Source organism: Leucopleurus acutus, assembly GCF_964270905.1.
Source record: "Leucopleurus acutus genome assembly, chromosome: 19".
NCBI classification, from domain to species: Eukaryota; Metazoa; Chordata; class Mammalia; order Artiodactyla; family Delphinidae; genus Leucopleurus; species Leucopleurus acutus.
The window spans coordinates 31420386-31431212 of NC_139161.1; the positions used below are offsets into that span (position 1 = coordinate 31420386).

At 46.3% G+C, this 10827-nt stretch overlaps 1 protein-coding gene across 2 annotated transcripts in view; it reads right to left on the bottom strand.

Moving 5' to 3' along the window:
- SCPEP1 (serine carboxypeptidase 1) overlaps positions 1-8097 on the bottom strand; it is a 44938-nt gene extending 36841 nt beyond the window's left edge. For both annotated transcript variants that reach the window (XR_014326979.1, XM_082861346.1), the window contains exons 1-3: positions 8017-8097; positions 6004-6152; positions 1439-1528 (exon numbers count right to left, since the gene is read on the bottom strand). Coding sequence is in view for 1 of the 2 variants with exons in the window: in XM_082861346.1 (XP_082717472.1) it covers positions 1439-1528; positions 6004-6152; positions 8017-8080 (303 nt within the window). In the remaining variant the exon portion in view is untranslated. The remainder of the gene's footprint in view (positions 1-1438; positions 1529-6003; positions 6153-8016) is intronic.
- Between the last annotated feature and the right edge of the window lie 2730 nt (positions 8098-10827).

Sequence of the window (10827 nt, forward strand, 5' to 3'; positions counted from 1 at the left end):
TCTCCTCACTTCTTGTTCAGGCTCTCTGCCCCAGTCACATTACCCTATTAGTCGTGGGAGGCTTGGGGACAAGCCAGTGGGGTACTCTGCTACTGGAAGTGAGTATGTGAATGTTCTAGGCTGAAGGAACAGCATGTGCAAAGACCCTGAGGCCAGAGTAAGTAAAATGTGCTTAAAGAAGACCAGTATGGAGACAGACAAGAAAATCAAAGGGCTCAGAGGGGATCTTCAGGTGGAGGTGCTCCCGCACTGAGTCTTAGAGGTGAGTATGGCGAGCTAGGTGTGACCGGGTGACCAAAGGAATGAAGTGCAAGCCCAGGAATGGCCCGCGCAGAGGCCTCAAGGAGAGTGCGCAAGGAGAGAAGCTGGGAGGTATGGCTAGCAGAAGCCAGTTTATGCCCAGGAATCTGGATCTGATCTTTGGGGAACTGAAAGACAGTAAACTAAGGAGTGACTGGCATTGGAGGGTTTCACCCAAGCACCATGTGGGAAGTGGATTGGGGGTGGGGGGGGCATTTTGAAAGCACCCACGAGAGGCGATGGAAAAGGGGTGGATGAAGAATATTAGCAACACTTGGGTAGTAAACATAGAGCTACCATAGGACCCAGCAATTCCCCACCCCACCCCGCCAAATTGAAAATAGGGGCCCAAACAAATATTTGTACGCTAATGTTCCCTGCATTATTCACAACAGCCAAAAGGTGAAAACAACCTAAGTGTCCATCAACAGATGGGAGAGGAGCAGAGGAGAAGCACAGAGCAGAGGGTGGCCACCAGCTGGGAGCAACAGCCCCACCCTGCCCACTGGTGTGGTTTTACCCACCAGTGTTTGGCAGCCTGGAGGAAGGGGCTGAGCAGGTGGACAGGGGGACTGACCCCAGGCTGGGCGTGGCAAGGATGCGGAGGGAGAAGAATGAGGGAACCAGGGGTGAGGGTTAGGTAAGGAAGTGAAGCGAAGAATGAGGGGGCGGGGTGAGACAGAGAACTAGAGAGACATCAAAAGGGCAGAGGACAAGGGGTTTGAAGTCCTAAGGAAGACAAGAATGGAAGTAGGAGAGTAGGAGGGGAAAGGATTGCAGGTTGTGGCCAGAAGGTGGGACCCTGGCGTCTCAGATTGCAGGGATGGCCAATATGTGGGTAATGACAAGGTCCAGGGGGTCTGCTAGACAGAGGTTTCTGCAGGCAAGTGGAGAGAAAGGTCACCGAGTTGGGAAGGTGACCAGTGTGGGATAAGCTGCCCCAAGAAATGGAAGAGGCTGGCCAGAGAGGAAGCCTGTGGACAAGTACGCAAGGTCCCCCTGGACACAGAGGAAGAGGGAGGGGGGTGGAGTGGGATCGCTCAACTTGTGACGCCACCCAGAATGGGGTAGGGCTGGGTGGGACTCAGCCTGGGGGAGGCCACACGGCAGTTTGAGTTCGAGGCCTTCCTCACTGTACCCAAGTAGTTCTTCGTGGTTTGAGATCTCTGTCAAGGGGCCCGATTTCCTCAAAGTTCCCAAATCCAGTGCTGGAACCACCTGGACCACCCTGTGAAAGCAAAAAAAAACAAACAAACAAAAATAAAGTCAGAGAAAATGTTAGTCAAACCTTCGTCACTACAACAATGACCCCATTCACTATAAACAATTTATGAGTCAGTGATGGCTGGGTCAACCTTACACACAGGACACAACTGACCCAGTGTCTGCACTAACTGAGCCCCCTGGTAACTGCTCAAGTCTTTCTAAGAAAAGGAAGCAACCGGGCTAAGAGCCCCCAGAGGGACCATTCCTACCTCTGACCCTCTGAGCTTGAGCCTTGGCCTCACGTGGGGTTTGCTGACCTCAAAACATCTCATCCAAACCTCTCCCTTCAAAGATGAGCAGTATGGCCCAGAGAGGGAACGTGGCAATTAGGGGCTCCACCAGGACTGGACCCGGGGCCTTGTGACTCTCCACCACCCTCTCCTCAGTGTCCCTGAGGATTTACAAGGGACCCAGACTGAGGGGCAGTTTGATCAAGATGATCCCCAGGATATAACATAGTAAATGCGGAAGTCCCTGGGCAGGAAGCACTCAACACTGTGGGCATCCAAGGCCAGAGGCGAGGCAGGATTCTGAACAGAAGCTCAGTGCTGGGGGCCCAGACAATGGGAGGCAGAGGTTCTATGGCTTCTAAGGGCTAAGAGAGGGGAGGAGGTCCTTCAGGAGATGGTCAGGGATAAGGATGGTCAGTGCTTTTCTGGACAAAACCTCAGGGGTCAGCTGAGCCAACAGGATAGGCTGAGGGCCTTGAATAAAAGGATGCTGTGTCCCTGTGCAAGATGGTTAGGAAAGGGAGATACACAATGATGGAAGGAAACAGCTCAGGCAAAACAGAAACCAGGGCAATCTGTACAGGGAAATCTAAAGGAAAAAGAAAGACAACATAGAGTCAGGGATCAGGGGTAACTAAAGGACCCCAACAGAGAGTTTATGAAACTATTGAATGTTTTGAACCGACACCAAGCTAACTATTATAAAACTGGGAGGCTATAAATCCCTCTAAGCAATGTCCTCACCATCGACAGAATGAAAAGACCTATGGAACGGGAGAAAATAGTTGCAAATGATACGACCGATAAGGGGTTAATATCCAACATATATGAACAGCTCATATAACTCAACATCAAGAAAACAAACAACCTGATTAAAAAATGGGCAGAAGAGCTCAAGAGACATTTTTCCAAAGAGGAAATGCAGGTGGCCAGCATGAACATGAGAAGATGCTCAACACTGCTGATCATCAGGGAAATGCAAATCAAAACCATAATGATGTACCACCTCACACCTGTCAGAATGGCTATCATCAAAAAGACCACAAACAAGTGTTGGCGAGGATGTGGAGAAAAGGGAATCCTTGTAACACTGTCGGTGGGAATGTAAATTGGTGCAGCCACTGTGGAAAACAGTATGGAGGTTTCTCAAAAAACTAAAAATAGAACTACCACATGATCCAGTGATTCCACTCCTGAGTATATATTTGAAAAAAACAAAAACACTAATTTGAAAAAATACATGCACCCTAATGTTCATAGAAGCATTATTTATAATAGCCAAGATATGGAAGCAACCTAAGTGCCCATCTACATTCATCTACAGATGAATGGATAAAGAAGATGCGGTGTATATATATACAATGGAATACTACTCAGCCATAAAAAAGAATGAAATTTTGCCAACTGCAGCAACATGATTGGACTTTGAGGGTATTATGCTAAGTGAAATAAGTCAGACAAAGAAAGACAAATACTGTATGATGTCACTTATATGGAAAATCTAAAAAATACAACAAACGAGTGGCTGTAACAGAAAAGAAGCAGACTCACAGATATAGAGAACAAACTAGTGGCTACCAGGGGGGAGAGGGAAGGGAGGGGGGAATGTAAAGGAAGGGGATTAAGAGATACAAACCACTAATGTATAAAATAAACTACAAGGATATATTGTACAACACGGGGAATATAGCCCATATTTATAGAACTATAAATGGAGTAGAACCTTTAAAAACTGTGAATCACTATACTGTATACCTGTAACATACAATACTGTACACCAACTATTCTTCAATTTAAAAAAAAGCAAAGCAAAAAACAAAATAAAATAAAAGCAAGGGTCCTTGAGTGAAAGCTGGGCCCCTTTTTCCTAGTGGACTTACTGGGCTGGGATAGGACCAAAGTGAAAGGAGAGAAGCTGGAATCCTAGAGGTATGGTCTTTGTGGGAGAAATCCCATTCTCCTGTTCTGTTCTACTTGATAACATACCACTGCAAAATCTCTTTGTCTAGAACTTTGGGATGGGGGTACTGTCACGGCCCGGGACTATGCAGTGACTCTGAAATATGGCAAGTGTGTCCAAGGACAAACTAAAACGCTTAAAGGACTTGAAAGTGTGCCTAACATAGCACACGACATCACTCAGAGCTACTCCACTCAGATGACGTGACCTTGACTCCCAAAGACCTGTCCAGAGGAGTCAGTGCATGGATTCTCAGTAGGCTGCTAAGAGAGATCTCCTTTTAACCTGAATTAATTATTTCTTCCTTCATCATACTCTTTTCTCCTTCCCTTGGGCCTCTGAGGAGATGAAGAGCAGGACAGTGAGCCTGTTGATAACCATCAAATAGCATCTCAGCTCACAGAAACCAAAGGTCACAAACTGCACGGTCTTGAGGGGCCAGAAGTACACCACACGGAGCAGAGAGGGCAGGTGGGTCCCCTCCCCCAGAAGCTCCTGCCTGTGTGCAAGAGGGGCCCCACCACTCCGCTCCGGGACAGCAAGTTCAGGCCCCAAGTAATCGCATCTCCTGGTTTTGGGAAAAAGGAAGGAAATGTCTTGATTTGTAAATGTTGGCAACTCATTCAAATAAAACAACTGCCCTACTCTGCAGTCAACCAGAAGGAAGGTTTGCCGTTTCAGAAATTCAGTGGTTTTCAAACTGTGTTCCTGGAAGCCCAGAAAGTACCTGAGGGGCAGCACGTGACAAAGGGGAGGCTGAATGGGTGGGACTTGGCACTCCGCCCCAGCCTCCGCCCCAGCACTTCCTTCTTCTGCTTTGGCTGGTCTGCAAGCTTTCACTTGGGAGCGGAAGAAGTTCTGCTGATTAATACAAAGTTTGAAAACCGCTGAAATCCCGCAGACCAAAGCCCAGAGAAGGGAAGTGTTTTGCCATGGCTCTAAGTGGCAGGAAGGCAGAACTGGGCTTGTCCACTGCACGGCTCTCCCTGACAGCCCTGCCACAGCTTCATCTCCAGCTGCCCGGGATGCACAAAAGCTCCCTGGGACACACAGACGGGTTCTTCTTCTGAGCACTCTGGGCTGAGCCTCACCCCAGCCTTCAAAGAAAATACTTGCGATAATCCCAAGAGAAAAAGGCCCCTCCGTGCAAACTGCTCTTCTTATCTCATCAGAAAGCCTGTATCCACTGGTCTGGAAGGCAAAGCTGGGGGCACTGGGAGGCTGCTTACGAATAATGACATTTTTGGAGGAAGTGACATTTACATCCCATAGGGGTGAGTATCAGGGCGCCCTATTTTTTTTTTTTTTTTCGGTACGCGGGCCTCTCACTGTTGTGGTCTCTCCCGCTGCGGAGCACAGGCTCCAGACGCGCAGGCTCAGCGGCCATGGCTCATGGGCCCAGCCGCTCCGCGGCATGTGGCATCTTCCCGGACCGGGGCACGAACACGTGTCCCCTGCATGGGCAGGCGGACTCTCAACCACTGCGCCACCAGGGAAGCCCTAGGGCGCCCTATTTACTGGTGAGCAACCTGGTGCCCCAGCTGGGCCATGCCTACAGTTTCCAGAAGGTGAAGCAAGACCGCATTCCTCAACCCCTCCCTAGATCTTGGTCTTCCAGGTGGGTGTGGGCCACCTTTGTACAGACATTTTAGGAATGAAAGGAAGGAAGGATCCTCTGCCTGCCCTCAAATAATTTCCAACCAGTTTCCTGTCTTCAATCCTACCACTAGAGCTCCAGATTAAAAATGCAAACACTCTTTAGGGAGAAGGATAGGGCCCGACACTTAATGCTAAGATACAAAAGGCTGAGTTCTTTCAAAATACCAGTTTTTCTAGGGGCAAGGAATTCAGATCTAGGAAAGGACTGGGAGGGGAGAGGAAGGGCTGGTCAGGGTACCTCAGTCTTTGCTTTGGAACCTTCCAGAAACACTTTCTGTCAGCATATTGTCAAATGTGTCTTCAGGAGCTTCCAGTAAGGGTTCCTACTGCTGCCTGTGCTGGGCTCAATAGAAAAAGACCCCCGTAAAAGACTAGAACCTCTCACTCTCTGATTTGGCTTCCTTGACTGTACCATCGCCTTTGCCTGCCTCAGAAGGACGCTGAGTTCCCAAGCCTAGGAGAGCCCCAGCTGGCTGCTGGACCACATCAGTTCTTCACTGTTAAGCTGTGAGCCTTTAAGGGCAAGCAAGGTGGTAAGTGGGGGAAACCTGGCCTCAACCTCAGGCCAGGCAGTGAAACCAATTTTACCTGAAGCCACATGACCAGGGGCAGTTCTGAGAAGTTCTTGCTGGGGCTGGTGGCATAATAGAGCCACCAGAACATGTGGGCATCCTTCCGGACAGTCACATAATCCCATACTTCCTTGCCCTCTTCTGTGGGCCAGCTGATGACAGCTCCTGAAACAGAAGCACAATTCGATTTTCCAGAAGAATGTCTATGTCCAGTTAAATTCCCAGCCCAGGAGACACGGCTGGGTTAGGCTAGTGATGATTTGGTTTATACTTCAGACAATTTATTTACTCCAATATATTGTGGAGATAAGGAAAAAAAAACCTCAAAAAACTCAGCTATGAAAAAACATACCAAACTTAATAGTGGCACAGGGGGCTGGAGGCTTTCACATTTTCACCTACACCCTCTGTAATGTTTGGATTTTTAACAGGAAGCATAAAACGTGTTTATAATTCTGTTTAAAAGAGAGAGATTTACACTTTGGGGGAAAAAAATCTCAAAATGCAGCACGTTGATTTTTGTTCCTCATTTAATATACAATTAAAGAAGCATCACGGGCTTCCCTGGTGGCGCAGTGGTTGAGAGTCCGCCTGCCGATGCAGGGGACACGGGTTCATGCCCCGGTCCGGGAAAATCCCACATGCCGCGGAGCGGCTGGGCCCGTGAGCCATGGCCGCTGAGCCTGCGCGTCCGGAGCCTGTGCTCCGCAACGGGTGAGGCCACAACAGTGAGAGGCCCACATAACGCAAAAAAAAAAAAAGAAGAAGAAGCATCACAAGTTAGTGGGGCAAGATTACTCACTATATTACTCTGGAGTAACAGATTTTTGAAGAAAAAAAATAGAGATGTAGGTTCTTTCTTAACACTCTAAACCAAAATAAATTCCAAGTGGATCAGATATTTCAATTTTAAAATTTAGATGTGAAAAATAATATGAAAATAGAGTTGAAAGTCTCTTTGACCTCTGGATGGGGAAACGATTAAAGCATACCCTAGAGACTATAAAACAAAATATCAAGAGTTGAGGACAGAAACTTGTTACATTTCTGTACAACAAAAATAAAAGGCAAAACAACAAAGAAAGGTCGGCAACAAATATGAAAAAGGGTATTTCCTTAATCGTTAGACCAACTAAAAAATGCAAGATCCTTGAAACAATCAAGATAGTTGTACAATACCTAGCACTTACCAGGCATTCAATAAATGCCCCCGCTCGCCGCAACTAGAGAAAGCCCGCGCGCAGCAACAAAGACCCAACGCAGCCAAAAATAAATAATAATAAAATAAATTTATATAAAAAAAATCGGGGGGCAACCTGTTCGACAACATTTCCCAGACACAAGTCGAAGGGTCATATGATCCCCATTTTACAAAAGGGAAAACAAGTAAAGCAACTTGCCTAAGATCACAAGGCAAGTTTGTGGTTAGTTCGAATTCTCAGTTCTTGATTCACACCAGGGCTCATTTTGCTTAAAGAAAAGACTGAAAATCAATTTGCAAGTCATCCCATTAAACACGAATTTGTTTTTGCCAAAAAGGACTGCGGTGAGGGGACATATTATCCTGCCTGTTCTGATCAGGTAGAGGGAGAAAGGCTTACTCGCAATTAAACGTCCCATTCGTGGTAGGATTTTTCAGTCTTGGTACCGTGTGTTTCAGCTCAAAATAAAAAGACCTTATAATCTCATTTAGCAGCCAATCGCGGCAGGAAAAGGGAGGTGGCCTTAAGATTGCGGAACCCTCATTGATCAGGAGCTTCTCCAAATCTTACATTTTGCAAAACTGCTTCTACCTACACGCAGGGAAGAAACAAGGCAGCAGACCACCCAGAGCCAGAAAAAAGTAGAAAAAGAACTTTGAATCCAGAAAAAAAAAAAATAGAGTGAGACTCAAAAGCAAAAATAATTACGCAAGGTAGAAACAGGGGAAAAGGAATATGCTTTAAAAAGCACAAACCCACTAACAGATTCTTATCCCTAAAGAAGAGAAGGAGGCACCGGCCGCTGAAGCACTTTTGCCCGAACCTACCCGTGCTCAGGCCCAGGAGCAGCAGCAGCACCGGCGTAAGACAACTCCGCAGCGCCAGCTCCATGACGAATACCGCGCGGCAGCATCAGCTACGGGCTGGACGCCGCGCCTCAGCACGTGACGGTTGCGGGCTGGGCGAGGCCGAGCCGGAACGGGGGCGGAGCCTGGGCGTCAGGGGCGGGGCCTGGGCGTCGGGGGCGGGGCGGGGGCGGGGGCTGGGGCGGGGCTGGGGCGGGGGCTGGGGCGGGGCGGGGCTTGGGCGGGTGGAGAGGCTAGCGACGTCTCGCGCGCCCTTTGCCCAATTGGCCCACTAGGATCCCTGCAACGGCGCTCGGGCTGTTCTTTTTGCCCTACTACGTCGTTCTTTGCCGTTTTGGGGACAAGCAGAAAGGAAGAGGCGTTTAATGCATTGATTTGACTTGGGTTGTGCGACAGAACTGAGACGCTACAGAGAAATAACCACGAGGACCGTCCTTCCTGCCCCGCCCATCTTTCCATCTCCAACAAAAGACCTGGCATTTCAAACTGCTGCATCTGCCCCAATCAGATTAAACCTGGCCAGCTTAATCTGGAAACTGTGGGATTCCGTTTTCATAGATTTGTTCTTAAAATTATTTTTCTTATAAAATTACGAATATAATGGACATTTTGGAAATTTGGGGGGAAAATTAGATACTACATAAACAGTGTTGGCATTTGGGATTTTTTTTCCTCTAGTCTTTTACGTCATCTTTTTAAATAGGATAATAAAATTTTTTATTCTGTTTTCTTTCTCGATACTTTGTCATTGGCATAATTCTGTGTTGTTAATGATAGGGATTGAGTAGGATAATCAAATAGCTTAGAAACCCCATTAGGGGGATTGTTGATAGGGAACCTTAGGGAGCTTTGGGAGACCACAGTAAGATTAATGATCACTCAAGAAAGTAATGGGAAAATCCTGAAAAAATGAGGGCTTGCTTGAGTCAAAGCAGAACAAGTGGCTTAGCATCAAAGCCAGATTGGCTTGCTTAACAACAAAATAAAGCTAGCTTGATTAGCAACAAAATAATGCAACAGAAGCCTAAGACATGCCCCGGAACAATACAACAATGGTGGCATGAGACCTATATCCTGCCCAGTGGTGTCATCAAGTTAATGACAACCGCTACATGCTCTGTGCGCACAAAAAACAATCATTTATGGAAAGGTGACATATCAAAGTGAAAGGTCCTCATTGTACTGAGACCTGAAATAAGTTTTCCAAAGTGCCATGACAGTCCTGGCCTGACTATGTAGGGACAAAAAACCCAATCTGGAGGAGGAACTGATGAGGAAAGCATGACATCTACTCAAGAAAGACAAAGAAGGTCTTCTCCCAGTCCTCTCTCTTCCTCTGATTATAAAAATGTAACCCACTAAGTACTCGGGGCATCGCAATGCTTGCCTGACTGCTTGTTAAGCCTCGCAAGTGTCCTATTCTAATAAATCACTTCTTACCTATCAGTTTGTCTCTCGCTGAATTCTTTCTACGCTGAGACATAAAGGACCGAGCCCCCTAAATAACACCTAACCGTTTCGTTAACGTGACAACAGTCATTTTAAAGAGGCAATTAGAGGTTTGGGAAGGGGAAGGGAGGAAAAAGGATGGGAGAGGTGTTTTCTTGTGTGTGTGTGTGTGTGTGTGTGTGTGTGTGTCTAAATGTCACTTTTATTTTAGGGTGTACAGAATAACTCACCTCAGAGCTAGGAAACAAGATTGTGCAGGGCGGTATGAGGGTCAGGTTACTTCTAAATATTCTGCTTCAAAGGTGCACATGGCAAAACAGAAAAACGAAGTACATGTGACAACTCTCTCTTTCCTGTTCCCTTCTCTAACCCTCTGCCCCTGCAGGTAATTAACAGACAGATGTTTTCATCTGCAACCTTGTGAAATGGAAGAGTGCTGCAGATGAAGGGGGAGGGTGCTGAGATTTGGGCCAGAGAAGAGAAATATGCAACCAGGTTCTCTTAAACTTTAGCATGGGATGCTCCAGAATGAGTAAAATCCCATAATGCTGGTATTGGGGATGAGCCTCTGGAGAAACATTTGAAAGATATTACTTATGTAAAAGTTACACCGTTAGTCAAACAGAAGTAATGATGTAACAAAGATTGTCCTAAACTTTTCCTAGCTAAACATTCAAAGTTGTTCTGTGTCGCCAGAGCTTCAAATACACTTAAACCCTTCCATAATTAGACTCTAGGGCTTCACTTTGTCACAGAAAAATAGCACTATGATAAGTATCTATATTTTGCCTATGGTATTTTCCATATTTGGGGTTATTTCTCTAAGATAAAATAGAAGTGGTACTATTGCATTAAAGGCTGCAACCATTATTCTGCAAGTCAGCCCTCCCTCACTATTGGCTGGTTCCATATCTGTGGATTCCACATCCGTGGATTCAACCAACAGGAGGTCAAAAATATTTGGAAAAAATTCTAGAAAGTTCCTAAAAGCAAAACTTGAATTTACTGCATGCAAGCAACTATTTACCTAGCATTAACATTGTACAGGCATACCTTGGAGATATTGCCGGTTTGATTCCAGACCACCACAATAGAGTCACAGATGTTTTTGTTTCCCAGTGCATGTAAAAGTTATGTCTACAGTATACTGTAGTCTATTAAGTGTGCAATAGCGTTATGTCTTAGAAAATGTACATGCCTTAATTAAAAAAAAATGTATTGCTAAAAAGAATACTGACCATCATCTGAGCCTTCAGCAAGTCATAATCTTTTTGTAATAGTAACACCGAAGATCACAGATCACAAATCACCGTAACAAATATA